Raw genomic sequence first — 15,274 nt, forward strand, 5'->3', positions numbered from 1 at the left:
CTATTCTACTCAAAGCATACATATTATGTTATTGCTCTGTTAGAAATGTTATTAAAAGTGTTTATACTCGAATGGGCGTGGGGTGCTTTGTAGTATTTTTTTTCACTGCTACTATGACTTTAACTAAATTTGGTTTGCGTTAGCCAATCAGAGCGAAGAAGGGGGAGGGAAGGCAGCGGGTGGGTAGCAACAGTTGCCCTGGTGAGGACGAAGCGCCATAGCCACGGTAGCCCTGGCGACAAGAACCCAGCAACGAGAATCAACAACAACAACTGAATCCACTATAAAAATAAAAGAAGATATTTTATTTTGGGACAAGCGCGCGTGGAGGCGGAGGTCAAGTTATAGGTAAATCGAAACATTTTTCCTCTCGAGTGGTTCACACTGAATTGTGCTTTTGCTTTTTCCTTGTTGTTACAGTAGCCATAACGGGAGTCAGCCTTTCAGCGAGGTTAGCCTAAAGCTAGCCGTTGGTCCGTTAACAAGTTAAGCGCGACGGTTAGTGTATGCATCTCCTAATGACACAGAGTCTTGCCTGCCATGACGGCGCAGCCACAGATGCATAGTCAAGCAGGCCGTTGTTATGGCGATGTCAAATGCAAAAGGTACAAAATGGCGGTTGTTGTAGAGACCAGTTAGCTTGCTTATCGAGTTACCTTGCTGGAAAGCTGTCACGACAAGCTTGTGCTCGTTACTGCGTGAAGCTTTCGTATCATATCGTTAGAAATGAACGTTGCCCGTGTTTATTTCGGCACATAGTGCGCATGAGGTGCTGTATTAAAACGTCATGTTGCTCCAATGAACTCACCACACCACACAGGTTTGATAACGTGTACTATCCAATGGAGAAATGAAACGAGACTGGTATATAAGTCTAATGACCGAATACGGGTTATGGTATCTGGGCTTGGAAGAAGTAGGTATGAAATATGTGTGAAATTTGAGACAGCTGTGGCAGGTGGCAGACATTTAACGTGCGAGGGGCGTGGCGAAGGAGGGCGTTATGCAGGTGTTTGGCTGGTCTGAGAGAGCAGTGTATCTATTTTAACAGTTAATGACCGTGCAAAAGTCGAACAAGGTAATGTGTCGAATGTAAACAGACAACATATGTTTATTATGGTAGAATAAAGCCCTCTCTCTCTCCCAGCATCCAAATAATTATAGTTTAAAATTATATCCACATTTGCACTATTCCTAAAAACTGTCACTGGTAATATTGATATCCCCCCCTAACTATAAACATAAATACGCCCCTAGCTATAAAGACGATGTAACATTGTAATCATTTATTAGTTTGTTATATTAAATTCCACTAACAATGGTTGTTCTTGTGCATAATTTATATTCTACTGCATGTGGGATTCTTTTTTTCCCTAACAATAAAAGCAACAACTTTAATGTCTGTGCAACATGTGGGCTTTTTGTGTATTGTTTTTTTCTGTGTGCTGTCTTCATCAAATGACTTTTAAATTCACTTAGAGTACAGCACTACTAACTGTATCAAGCATTTAGAAATAGTCAATCATTACATAGCAATTTGGTGAAATATATTTTTATTTCGTATTGGTTTTTAATATTTGATGTTTTGTTCACATATTTTAAGTTTTGTTCTAATCAATCCACACTTATTGTATGTACTCATGAATTATTTATTTGTTATTAAGTTTATTTTTTCAAGACAAACAGCTCCAGACATAAATTTACATAAAAGATCCTATGTATTTTTAATTTGGGAATTTATGTAGATCATGCTTTTTCCTGTGTGGAAGAAATTAGTGACATACAACAGGAATTCTCTTACTAGGTTGGATTCATTGTTTATTGTCTCATTCAGAACTGGGTTAACATTCAAAACATAGGCTGAAAATCATACAGTCCTTCCATTAACACTTTGCACAGTACTTGTTACTTGCACAGTAAGCCCCAATTTTTTTTAACTTCACCTGAAGTCACCACCTTGAAACTTTGCCACATCTGGGTTCTCCAAGTACACATCCAAACTGGTTTTAGAACCAACAAATCTGTACGGAAAATTCCATAAATTTATCTTTTTATTTGATTATTTACGGATTCAGTTACAACTGCTATCCAAATGAAGAAATGAAAAACCTGAAGAATCCTACAATAATAAGCAGAAAAAATGTAGAATAGAGAGCAGATATCTTTTTAATGTCTATAAAGATTAGACATTACATTAATTCCTGTTATGAGTTGTCTACATGTAAAATAAAATGGTTGCTAGCAGCTGTAAAAATCTAAATAAGTTTAATGGATTTCCATGTTATCGTGTTTGGAGTTTTGTAGAAAACAAATTCCTTTGTAAGTCATTGTCATTTTCTCCAAAATAGTCTTAATGTTGAGACACCAACATTATACGACAATACTTAGTAAAAGCAATTAAAGTTACACTTGATGAATTATGGTGGCATAAAACAGGATGATTTGCAACAATAAGTCATTGTATTGAGGCATTATCTCAGCTCACATCACAGGCAAAACTAAATGAAAGGTTTTATGTAAGGAGATCTTGTTACACGTAATGAGACACCAAACTGCTTATTCCCATCATTGTTCCTCCCCCACATCTCTTCAGTACCTGCTCCGCCAACAGGTCCGCCACTGCGGCACTTTTGAGCAGGCCTCATTCATTCATTTGCATTTTCCAGACAAATGAGAATGTAGCTCTAACCCTGACATCCCCAGCATGCAAACTTGTCCACAAATTATTTTTATGTTTGCTCACCATCTTACACTTTTAGACCAATTGTAACTTCTAATTGTCATTTCTTGAAATATAAAAGTTTTTTTTTACAAGTATTATTTGCATATTTTCAGGTAATGCTCTATGTTTTGCTCAGCCGCATAGCTAATCTTCTTTGTGTAATAATTGTATCAGTTTTTTTTGTATTGAAATCCAATTTTTTTCTTTCTTTTTTTTGTTTTAGGGTGACTGCCAGGTCTTGAAATGGCCACCTCAGCCTATGTAGGGGAGATGCAACCAGCAGCCCAGCCTCAGGGGGCTGTAGTGACCGTCACACCGGGTCAGCCTGACACTGCCTCCACCCCTGCAACTACACCTCAGTTTCTGGCAGAGATTCAAACTGCTGTGGCTACCCCCACTGTTGTCACACCTACAGGCCAAACTACTCCCACTGAGCAGGTTTCCGTGGTCGCCTCTCAGAAGCCTGCAGCCGGGAGTCAAACCCAGACTGCATCGCAGGTGCAGCCGGCTCAAACGCAGTACGTGACAGCAGAGATCCAGGGTTCCCCCACGCAGTCTGGAAATGCTCAAAGCACTCCTCAGTACATTGTTGTCACAGTCACAGGTAACGTCTGAATTTAGCACATCATTTGCTCAAATGTCCTCAACACCATGGAATCATTGTCTATGCAGCTGTGTATCTGTGCTCAATGGATGCTGTAGTTCAGTTGTTGAGCTTTAGTGGTGTCTGAAAAAAATAAAACAATAAACTTGCCATTTTTCGGTATTTATTGATTATGTACAACCTTGACCATTCAAATCTGAATGCGTCTGTTTTCCTGTTATGAGTTGTCTACATGTAAAATTGTTGATGCGTTTCCACATTAGTCTGTCTCTATTGGGGCTGATTCTGAGTCACCTGTCAGGTTGTTGTTGTTGTTGTTGTTAAAATACAAGAACAATTCATTCATCTGTTCTGGAAGCTTTTCTGGCTTTCTGGGCTGTTGAATGTTGCCAGTCTGTTAAATAAGGAGGCACCATAAAAAGTCACAGAATCTTTATTTGTACATTTAAATTTTCTTAATGTGATAGTTATGGCTCATACTACAAATATAATTTATTTCTTACTAATATCTATACAGTTGCTTTAGAAGATTACTGTCATCCATACGAAGGGTATGCCATAAGTGTTCACTACTAAATTAAACTAGCTGTATCCAAGCATTTAAATGGGAAGTTGAGTGGAAGGAAAAAGTGTGGTATGTGAATAAATGTGTATGTTTTGTTTAGTAGCGTCTGATCCAGTTCATTCTTATTAAGAATATTTATTGTTTGTCACAATGAATTTAAAAGGTAATGTTTGTCATTAGTCGTTGGTACAGTCTTAAGAAATAAATGCTGTATTTAAGCCAGAAAAATCTGAAGTTTGGGTGTTCTGGCTTTTTTACTTTCAGAGGGGTCTCTTCACTCAAGTGACAGTGTGTCAGATTCTAGCCCACCTCCAGCTGTTGTGCAGACAGGAGTTCCCACACAGGTTGTTCAGCAGGTACAGGCAGCCCAGCAGGTAAGATATATTCATGCTTACCAATACACTTATTAACCTGTATTTGTTTAGATATTTGTTTTATTTTAAAAGGATTTTTGTCTCAACAGAGGTCGGTGGTGCAGGCCACTTCTCAGATAGCCAAAACTGAGCCAGGCACACAGCTCAGTGTCACCAATCTACAGCCTGTTCATATCACACAGGAAGTAAGTTGAAAATACACACAAAAAGTACGCAAGGCTAAATGCGAACCAATTGGTCTTCATAACTTCAGTTCTTAAAATATGTGCGAGTGCTGATCGATGTTTAACTTCCTCTCATTCTGGCTCAGTATTTGTCAGCTTATTGTCTCTGTGGACCTTTTAGCTTCCCGTTTCAATGGAGGCCGTCGAGTTAGGCAGAGATAGGACAGTAGACGAGTTGCAGCTTCATCATCTGACAGCAGATCCTGAGTCTTTGGCCTGGGTGCCAAAAGTCCACAATGACAACAGTGGGCTCTGGACTGTTTATTACCAAGTAGGTTAGGGAGACACGAGGGAAAGTGCTGCTTTAAAGCTGAAGGAACAAAGATTGTAATTGCAGCTGAGTAATGTGTGCAGTTCTAATTGCAAATGAAAAGTATGCAAAATGAATTTAGTTTCCTGATGTTGAAAGAGTTACTAACAAGGATTTATCGGATTTTTGCGTGTGCTGACTCTTTAGGTCCAGCAGCAGCTTGCTTCAGTGCCGGTGCAGCATGTGTACGCCAACCAAGTGCAGTATGTGGAAGGAGGAGACACCAACTACACCACCAGCACCATGTCAGAATCCACTTGTGTCCGATAATCGACTTAAAATGTCAAAACAGAATTCATTTTCTGCCTTACACACTGTGCTTTCTAAAAGCTTTTAAAGAAATCTTCATTTTTCTCTCATCTAGCCGCTCCAGCAACTTCCCTTACACTGAAACGCCGCTGTACACCCAGAGCACGGCTGCCCAGTATTACGAAGGTCAGCCGACATCGGGCGCGCAGGCCTCTTCACCCGGCACGAGTTTGACAGTCGCCGTGACTGCCGGCGCCACGGGGGGCGTGTCCATGTTTGTGGCCCAGCCCACCACTGCGGCAGGGGGCGGCGCCACTGTAGTGACCGCCGGGGGCACTGCCAACGGGTCAGAGGAAGGGGCGGGCACCAATGGTAGCGCAGCGGGCAGTTACGTGATCCAGGGCGGTTACATGCTGGGCAGTGGCAGCAACAGCAGCAGCAGCAGCAGCAATGGAGGGGCCGCCGGGAACAGTCAGAACTACTCACACAGCGCCCGCGCCTCCCCAGCCACTGTGAGTATTACAGAGGGCGAGGAGAGTAGCGTGCCGTCGGCAGACAAGAAGGTATGCAGAGGCGCCAAGCGCAGGAGTTTTCTTCTCGTTCCGTTCCCATCCACACAACCCTCCGATGGCGCACACCGATGATGATGATGTCATAGTGGAGTTTTGTCAATCAGAACGCATGAGAACAATCTGAGGACTCGGACCAACACTAAAACTTGCAAAACGTTCCTCCTCTAAGGAAAAACTAAACCATGACCTCATCATTCTCATGTCATTGCAGTGCATGCGATGGGGGGCATTTATAATTTGCTTGAAATGCTCCCAACACAATACAGTTCATCTTAAATTCATCATATTGATTCCCATGTGGTAACAATATTTACTAAAAAACATGTTTGGCAGACATCCCATCAGTATTCCAGGTCATTGATTCATTGCATACCAAAGTTGTATGCCACGGCACGCAAACAGACGTTTTTGTTTTCATTCCTGAATGGATGACCGAGCTGTGAATGCGAATGGATCTGTGTTTGTAGGATTTAGTGATGAAACTTTTACTGCATGGACTATTTCTGTTAATTTTCAAATGTGTTGGCAAATATGTTGGCATTCACTGGTGTTTCTAATCGCAGCAGCCGTTTTCCTTCTCGCTTTTCTCTTTCGTTGCATGTGTGTCAGGTACAGTGGTTGCTGGACAACTATGAGACGGCTGAAGGAGTAAGTCTGCCACGTTCCACGCTGTACTGCCACTACCTGCTGCACTGCCAGGAACAGAAGCTCGAACCAGTCAACGCTGCTTCCTTTGGGAAACTCATCCGATCCGTGTTCATGGGGCTTCGCACGCGACGCCTGGGCACTCGGTAGGTGTCTGAAAAAGTTTTCGGCTTCTATATTCAGCCCCAGACAAAACTACTCGTAGTTGCCCTAAAAAAAGGGCCAAGACGGCCCTTTATGTAAGAGTGGCAACAACAAAGTGTTTGCTGGGGAAAAAAAACTATTACAAGTTTGCCACAAGCCATGTGCTGTGGTTGGATGAGACCAAAGTTGAACCTTGTGGCCTACGTACAAGACGCTATGTATGGCCTGAAACTAACACTGCACGTCATCCTGAACACATCGTCTCCACAGTGAAACATGTTGGTGGCAGCTTTATGCAAAGGGATTGTTTTTCTTCACCAGTGGCAAGGAAGATGATTAGAGTCAATGTGCAGACAGTTAGTAGCTACATACAGGATTATGCTGAAGGAAAGGTTTTCCTCTGACGGGGTTAGAGAAAACCTTCCAGCCGGACAATGACCCAAAACATACAGCCAGAGATACAAGAACATGGTTCTTCTGATCAAAGCATGCTCATGTCTAACCTAGTCAAAGTCCACGCCTGAATCCAACGCATAAAAATTGATGTATACAGATTCCTTACGTCCAATCTGATTGTGCAAAATATAAAAAAAATATCAATTTCTAGATGTTGGTTTTAGAACTATTGACTCAAGCTGACTGAAACCAAATGCCCAACTCACTTTTTTAATTATTTGTTTTTGAAAAACATTTATGCTTCATTTCCTTCACCTTTCAGCTGTAGTCTACTCTCTGTACAGATGAACTCAGAATCGGTGTGGGTTGCGTAAATTTCATAAAAGAAAGGAGAGTGACGGTTGCTTTTCTCTCCTATTAGGGGCAATTCTAAATACCACTATTACGGACTGAGAATCAAGGCCGGCTCATCTCTTCTCCGACTCATGGAAGACCAACAACATTTGGCCATGAGGCAACAGCCGTTCTCTCAGAAACAAAGGTTTGAGCACGGCTATTCACGTCCCGTTTACCTTTATGCTGCCGCGACGTTGTTTTAATTCAGTCAGTCCCCTTGTTCTTTGCAGGTTGAAGCCTGTGCATAAAGTTGAAGGTATGACCAACGGGACCGCAGCAGGAGCAGGCCAGCAGCAACAGCAGCAACAGGGATCCGGACATGTGGACATCAGCACCCAGGTTCAGCAGTACCAGCAGTTTCTGGGTGAGTTTGGTGATACTTCACGCTACATTGACCGGACAGTTTCACCTGATTGAACATGAATAAACAGGTCTATTATAGATCCATTATACCTACATTAAAGTTATTTATAATGCATATAAATGTTATTTATCTCTGGGTAATCTGCGCGTGGATCCCGTCTCTAGATGCTTCTCGATCTCTCCCGGAGTTTCCAGACATCGACCTCCATGGGAAGTCTCTCCCGGAGGGAATTGAACTCGACCACATAAAGAGCTTTCAGCTGCTTTACAGAGAACACTGTGAGGTACCAGAAAGCTTCTACACCAAATATTCATGAGAATGGCTTTTCCATGTTGTTTTTGAATCCTTACGTTGTGTAAAAATAGATGACGTCCCTTCTTTGTTAAGGGGAGAGTGATGCAGAAGCAACTTAAAGGTGGAAAAGATCCTTTCTAGAAGGACTTTTTGTTTTAACAGTGTTGACTGAAAATGCATTTATTAGAATTCATTTCTCAAAGATGGATCCAGAATGATAGTTTTTCTAAATATGATCACTTTCAGCTTAAAAAAAAAAAGCAAATGGTGATTCATTATCAGCTGTGCATGTGTCTGATGTTAACTTGTTTTTTTGTTTCTCAGGCCATACTGGACGTGATGGTCAATCTGCAGTTTACGCTGGTAGAGACTCTATGGAAAACCTTCTGGAGGTTCAGCCAAAGCCAAGCTGGAGATACTCCAATGGCCGTGTAAGTGTTTCCATTCCTTTGGGCAGAGAATAACGACTTATTATCTGCTGTAGGAGTCCGACTTTTTTCCGTGCAAACTTTCCGTTTTTACAGGCACGATGAGTCAGAGAAGCGCCTCCCAAAATCCTGCCTGGTGTTGCTGTGCAAGTACGAGCCGGTGCTGCGCTGGAGCCGGGACTGTGACAACAGCCTGTACCAGAGCCTGGTGGAGATCCTCATCCCCGACGTCCTCAGACCCATACCCAGTAAGGCTCCGCAGTGCACGACAAAGCATTGTCGTGTGGTTAAACGGCTACTTTTAACCACAAACTTCAGTTGCAACGAAGCCAAGTTAAAGAAAGTCATTCTGCAAAGATTAAGCCTGCCTTCAAACATCCCTGTACTGTTCCTCTACTTGGGTCTTGCACTACTTTCTTTCTGTTTCTTGTTTATTTTAGTTGATATTACTCTTTCTCTTTCTTTTTTACTATTCCTCTTTGCGATACTTTCACTTCACCAATCCTGATTTTATTGCATCATTTCAACTATGTTTGTTGCCTGCAGGTGCCTTAACACAAGCCATTCGTAACTTTGCCAAGAGCCTTGAGAGCTGGCTGACCAACGCCATGATGAACATCCCTGAGGAAATGGTCCGCATCAAGGTACAGCTCTGCAACACTGCCTCGCATTTCACAAAAGATCAAACTACTTTTATGTCAGGGTTATCATTATTTAGAATTTTTTTCAAAAATTTAAAACATTTTCTGCAACAATATATTTTCAGAAAAGGACTTGACATAATTTAACTGGAAGGTTTTACTTTGCTTAGTATGAAAATACACAAAAAAGGATGATTTACCGGGACTAATTGTTCTGATGAGGTTGTTTCTGATCAATCTTTACTGACCCTGCCTTGCCCTCAGGTGACATCAGCCAATGCTTTTGCCCAGACGCTGCGCCGCTACACCAGTCTGAATCATCTCGCGCAGGCAGCCCGCGCTGTCCTCCAGAACACAGCTCAGATCAACCAGATGCTCTCCGACCTCAACCGAGTCGACTTTGCAAACGTTCAGGTTGGTTTTAGGCTCTGAGTTTTGGGCCCTGAGAGCATCCGAGTGGCGCCACTTGAATTTCACCAGCGGGGCTTGGGTCTTTATTTTAGTTTTGTGCAGAGAGCAGTAATTTCTGCTGCAGCTTGTGGTTTTGGCGAGGCGTGACACGCAGCCAGTTTTGATCACTTTCTAACCCAGGAAGCCCCTTCTCTGTTCTCTGTTTCTCAGAAATGTTTCTGCAGGTTGTCAGCTCAGATCCGGGGTTGATTTTAAAGCATGACTGAAAGTTTGGGTTTAAATGCGAGCTTCCTGTGCCTCTTGCTCACATCTTTTGCTCATTTAGCAAAAGGAATAATTCAGAATGATCGAAGTGAGGTTCTTTTGGGAGGTTCTAAACAGCTGATGTCTTTCTTGTAGTAAATGAACGGCATAACAATCTGAAATAAAAGCACTGGAATGTAGAAAGCTAATGTATTGTAATACTAGAAAGGAATACTGGTGTTCTGATTTTAAACTGTGTCAGTGTTAGAATGGTTACTCTGTCAGGAAATGATTAAGTACTTCACACAGGAAGATGAGGCACTGCCTTTTGCCTCCATTTCCTTTAGCCCCTTTAGCCCTGACACAATTCCACTTTAATCTCAGCACTGTTCTGACTAGCTTTTAGCATTACCCTCCAGACAAAGACAAAAAGATCTAACTGAGCAAAGTTTTTTTTTTTAACATTTTAAAGTAAAGTCTTTTTCTCTGTATCTCTCTGCAGGAGCAAGCTTCATGGGTGTGCAGATGCGAAGACCGTGTGGTGCAGCGGCTGGAGCAGGACTTCAAGCTGACCCTGCAGCAGCAGAACTCCTTGGAGCAGTGGGCCGTGTGGCTTGATGGCGTGGTCTCCCAGGTCCTGAAGCCATACCAGCACAGCCCTGCGTTTCCAAAGGCTGCCAAGCTCTTCTTACTCAAGTGGTCGTTTTACAGGTATGACGGCAAAGACAAAGACGATGGAGAGAGAGAGGCTGCGTGGTGGCTTGTGTTCTTCACTGATGTGTGATTTGAGGTTTGAGTTGGAAGCTTTAAGAATGCATGAAAGCATGTTTCATGTTCTCATGTCTTCTCTGAAATGCGTACATTTCGGAGAAGTGTTACATAAATGTTCATCATAGCTGCTGGTATGATATGGTACAGTTGCTATCAGGGGAGTTAAAGAAAAAATATTCTGCCTGGTGGTGAAATAATCAAATATATCAGTTAGAATAATGTTTGATTTCCATCCTTAGACTATAGCAAAAACATATTGAGTAAGCACCTGTGTACCTTGTACACTTCATTACTCCATGCTGGACTCAGATGGAGAAGACTCTGGTCAGTCCAACACATTCACTGGCATCTTATTTGATTGGAGCTACAGAATGTACCAAACCGCAGCACGATATCAAGTTATCAGAAATCAACTTGAAAGCTTTATTATTTTTCAGGTGCCATTTAAGATAACTCTGTGTCCAGTAATAGCAGTAATACATTTTGCCTGCACACTTCCCTGGATGTGTACTTCAGGTGCTGACAGCCTAAAGCTCACTGAGCGTATTGGGAACATTTTGATGAAGGCAAATGCAGAAAGCCAGGAAAATGCACAATCGGTAATTTCACTTCAATATTCAGTGATAGCATCTCAATGACAAGGTTTCCTAGTATCATCCAGCTCAATGCTAAACAACAGGAAGAATTTGATGGAGGATTTTCATACCACATTTAGTGTAAGTAAAATATAATCTGTTAACTTTGATAAATCAGCTTTTTGATTGCTCCTCTTTCACTATCAACATGCTACTGTTTTCAGGATGTTTTTTTTTTTTATCATAATCTATAATTTCCATGCTTAAAGCATACTGTCACCACTCTCAGCTTCTCATTCACTAAATAAATATGTTAGCCTGTTCGGTGTCGGCACACTAAAGCAGTGCCACGAGGTCATTTACAGCCACTAAAAAGTTTTTTTTTTGGCAGCAGATTCAGCAGCGTAATTTACTGTGAAATAATGAGATCATACATTGGTCTAATTTGAGCCTCCTGGTCTCTTCTTGACTTGTTCCCTTTATTTGTGCCTCAGAAGTCAATGTTTACAAAATATTTTGTTGCATAGATGAATTTCTGAAGTCAGCTTGTTGATGTCAGTTCTATTTAAATGGGGTAATATACTGTATTTTATAATGAAAACTACATTCAAGTAAACCTGTCTAAGAAGACATTAATCACCTGTCCGGCAATTATCATTTTACACTTAAACTGACTTTTGGTTTAATTTAATAGTTAGGATAAAGGAAGTCAAAGTGCTACAAATGGCTTCCACCTCACTTCCTCTTACTTTACTACTTGTTACATTTCGTTCTTCCTCCACCTGTCGAGGTGAGGACTGAGATGTGATGAGTAACACTGAGAAGAGGAATTGAGGATATTGAAAATGAGGAAATTAGAAAAGAGGTTTGTTACAGTTTAACGCGCACGGATGCACTGCATCCTTTTTTTTTTTTTTTTTTGGTTACAGAAGTGAGATTTGTTTTGTGAGTGACTGGGTTTTGTTTTTCCATTCCTGCTGTCCAGTTCCATGGTGATCAGGGACCTGACCCTGCGAAGTGCAGCCAGTTTCGGTTCCTTTCACTTGATCCGCCTGCTGTACGACGAGTACATGTACTACCTTATCGAGCACAGAGTGGCCCAGGCCAAGGGAGAAACCCCCATCGCCGTGATGGGAGAGGTACTAACTCACACACCGGGGCTCCAACGTAGCCTGGATAAATCCAGAGCGGGGAAAGATGTTTATATTTTCATGTTTATTCCTTTTCCTGTTGTCCAAAAGTAGTATCCATCCATCTATCCGTCTTAGAAAGGGACTGAGAACTTTGATTCTGATAAGCTATAAAAGTAAAGCATGTAGGAAACGCTGACACACGCTTTCACAATAACGATTAATATAAAAAAAAAAAAAAAGAAACTTTCTTGACTCATTCCTGTCCTGCTGTCAGTTTGCCAGTTTAGGTCGCGGTCTGAACCAGCTGGATCCTGACAAAGGTCTGCACCGAATCTGCCTCATCACTGCCAATAACAACAGTCATCTCCCCAAGCATCAAAGATAACTGTGTCCCTTTCACATTTGTCATCCACAGAAGAGGAAGAGGAAGAAGATGATGAGAGCGAGGAAGAGGGCCAGGAGCTGACCCTCCCCGCCGACGCGGCGGTGCTCGGAGAGGAGTCTCTGGAGCCTCCGGCCAAGCTGGCCAGAACGGACCAGCGCGTCCTCTTCACCACGGGCTCGGCTGACAACTAACTAACCAGCTCCTGTCCTCCATGCGCACAGATGTACAAAGCAAATAACACTAATTTATACGTTTGATAGCTGTAAATAGGTCCTGTCGATGTGTGTGTGAACACTGTCGCTGCAAACTGTTTTAATCGGGTGCAATGCAATCCAAACTCTTTAACTGCTGCTGCCCGGATGGCAAAACCACCTGTTGAGTTACACCACCGTCTCTGATGTTGCAATAGGATGTGTGGCTTTAGAAACCAGAACCTTACTGCACACAGAAACGCAGAGAACTTTTATTTGTATTGTTCTGTAAAAAGAAAAAAAAAAACAAAATAAAAAAAAAACAAAAAGCTAAAACCAGGCATGTTTAATTTTAACCATTACAAACTGTTGCCTAGCTGAAAAAACCCCTGCTCCCCTCCGACCTGGAACCGTCACTGCCATATGTAGGCGATCTTGAAATGCTGCAATGTCTGTGTGTAGAGGAGGGTGCGAAGCAGAGTTCAAACGTAGGCGCTAAGTCTGGTTGTTACTAATCTGTGAAGCGCTACGTGATACAAAACCGAGATAATAACTGTAAAAAAAAAGAGACTAAAAAAAACAGCAGGGGGGGTATGGTATATATGGGGTGGCTTTGTTTAGTGTGCTTGTGTTTTCTGTTGGCACCACTAAGCTGTTGTTTCTGAAAGCTGACTGAACACGTTTTGCCACAGTTGTGTTTGATTGTGAGTAATGGAAAGTGTTTCTGTAGATATTTTCTTACACATTTGGGAAGCTTTGAGTCGACTCGATTGGCCTGTAAAGAAAACATAACTGTGTGTTATTTTATTTTGTTTGGGTGCCTCCTGCAGCTGCTACACACTTGTAAAGACAAAAGCAGTTTTATAGGGACTCATATTATGGTTTCACAGCAGATGTACTGTATGCGTGACGTTTATGTTCAAAGTGCTTTAATCCTGCCTAATAAGTTCCTCTGTGGCCTCATTTCCTTTGAGATGTTATTTTCTTGCCTTGTTTGCATCTTTCTTTCAACCCCTCGTTTTTGTGCCAAACCTGTTTTTCTGTGGCTTTTTTCCCCCTCCTTCTCTTTGTTTTTTTGTTTAACTTTGGAGGATTGTGCCTGAGTAAGAACAGTGAAATAACCTGCTGTATATTTATCCACTATTTTTGGGATTTTGTTGTCACTAAGTGAACCTCTCGTGCTGTGTGTGGTGCTGTGTTGTCTCACATTGTAAGCAGCATTATTTTTGTGTGCTTTATTGATTTGTGATTGTATGTTGAGTTATCAACCCTCGATCATATCTGATGACTTTACCACAGACAGGCTCTCTTTGCACACGTTGACTACTGTCTTTAAAAAAAAAAAAAAAAAACTTATCCAAACCTTTGTTTTCACCTTCTTCTTTGAAGTCTTCTGTGTACTTTTAGCGGTGAGATGGAGGCGTCAGATTACATGTAAATATTTCAGATTGCTCAGTTCAGAGAATCTGGTTGGAGGTGAGAAATCTGAAAGCCTTTTTTTCTTCTTCTTCTTCTTTTTGTTTCCCTCCACCACCGTTTCTCATCTCGCTGCATTTTAGCCCTCCTGCCAATGGCTTCGTTTTGCTTCGACCCTCCATATTCTTAAACACTGTTCATCGAGATTGGTTGGTGTAAACATTTCATGTGTTTTTCCCTGAATATTTCAATGCTACGTCTTTAAAAGGCTGCAGTTCGTTGGAGACTGGCAGCTTTCAAACCAGCACATTAGCTTGTTAAGTGGAGTCTACTACAGCCGAGTACATATCACTCCCGTCTTTCTATGGTCTACACCATTCAGAGTGGTTTACCCAGTAAAACTGTTTAGTCATTTTTATAGTGCGTTGTTTCTTATGTACAAAATAAATTGAAGGACAAAAAGATAAAAAAAAAAGATGTTCAGTGGCAGTGTTTTATGAATTTGGTCTGCTATAAGTATGACTGTGCCTTTGGAGGTGGTAGAATGCAAATCAGATGTTTTTAATTTTAAAGATATAAATTAAAGGAGTTTTTAAAATTACACCAGCTTCTTCGTCTGGAGATTTATTTTCCTCAAAGTTCAGCTCAGGCCACTTCGCTCTGAGGCGCCGCTTCTAATCTTGGTGGGCAAATGCTTGGTGTGGGTGGGAAACCAATAGATAAGCGGTTAGTGTAGGATTATTGCCAAAACCATAGTAAGTCCTAAGAAGGTCTACAAAAAGCGAACACTGGTTGACACTTGTAGCATAAACTCTGGCAAATTTATGCAACATTATCAGGGCTTTTTACAAAAAAAAGTCCTGACAACAAAGTATTTTCCTATGTGTGAAGCAAAAGAAGAGCTGTTTGAGATTTTCTTACATCTTAAAAAGTGAAACCTTTTAAGATGTTTCACTTTTTAAGATGGAAAAAAAGTAAATGACAAAACAGCTTTTTGAGCTGTTTTGTCATCCAGGAAGTCACCTTATTAAACTAAATACTAAAATGCTCACTGACTTCCTGGGTTAAAGGCACACACGCTGAGGAAGCTGCTGTTGCTGCAAAGAACAACAAAAAATCAGACTAAAGGCAAAGTAAATCCCTGTATAGAAGTCAGACACCGACTCAAATACACAACATTAGTGTTCAGGGTTTCTCTCTTTCTGCAGCTCACCCTGCTGG

At 41.6% G+C, this 15,274-nt stretch overlaps 1 protein-coding gene and 1 long non-coding RNA gene across 3 annotated transcripts in view; both read left to right on the forward strand.

Annotated features, from left to right (window-relative positions):
* LOC148158002 (uncharacterized) overlaps positions 1-15,274 on the forward strand; it is a 277,765-nt gene that overhangs the window by 185,971 nt on the left and 76,520 nt on the right. The window lies entirely within an intron of this gene.
* rfx1a (regulatory factor X, 1a (influences HLA class II expression)) lies at positions 167-14,659 on the forward strand. 2 transcript variants are annotated; one of them, XM_015008795.2, is made up of 19 exons: positions 167-348; positions 2,946-3,326; positions 4,156-4,265; positions 4,355-4,450; positions 4,611-4,760; positions 4,947-5,044; positions 5,164-5,611; positions 6,230-6,411; positions 7,227-7,346; positions 7,432-7,565; positions 7,730-7,848; positions 8,184-8,290; positions 8,384-8,535; positions 8,834-8,931; positions 9,193-9,342; positions 10,085-10,293; positions 11,914-12,067; positions 12,336-12,381; positions 12,477-14,659. In XM_015008795.2, the coding sequence occupies exons 2-19, from the start codon at positions 2,966-2,968 to the stop codon at positions 12,635-12,637; spliced, it is 2,895 nt and encodes a 964-aa protein (XP_014864281.1). In that variant the 5' UTR covers positions 167-348; positions 2,946-2,965; the 3' UTR covers positions 12,638-14,659. The 2 variants fall into 2 exon arrangements, with proteins under 2 accessions (XP_014864281.1, XP_087864409.1); XM_088008283.1 differs by lacking the exon at positions 4,611-4,760 and having other exon boundaries at positions 5,164-5,560.

Source organism: Poecilia mexicana, unplaced genomic scaffold (assembly GCF_051168715.1).
Source record: "Poecilia mexicana isolate PSO_F unplaced genomic scaffold, ASM5116871v1 scaffold_8, whole genome shotgun sequence".
NCBI lineage: Eukaryota > Metazoa > Chordata > Actinopteri > Cyprinodontiformes > Poeciliidae > Poecilia > Poecilia mexicana.

Bases quoted from the DNA above. Each gene is read 5' to 3' on its own strand.
- rfx1a (XM_015008795.2), top strand. From the start codon at position 2,966: ATGGCCACCTCAGCCTATGTAGGGGAGATGCAACCAGCAGCCCAGCCT. The intron at 9,343-10,084 runs GTTGGTTTTAGG...ATCTCTCTGCAG, and splicing joins TCGACTTTGCAAACGTTCAG to GAGCAAGCTTCATGGGTGTG. The intron at 10,294-11,913 runs GTATGACGGCAA...CCTGCTGTCCAG, and splicing joins CTCAAGTGGTCGTTTTACAG to TTCCATGGTGATCAGGGACC.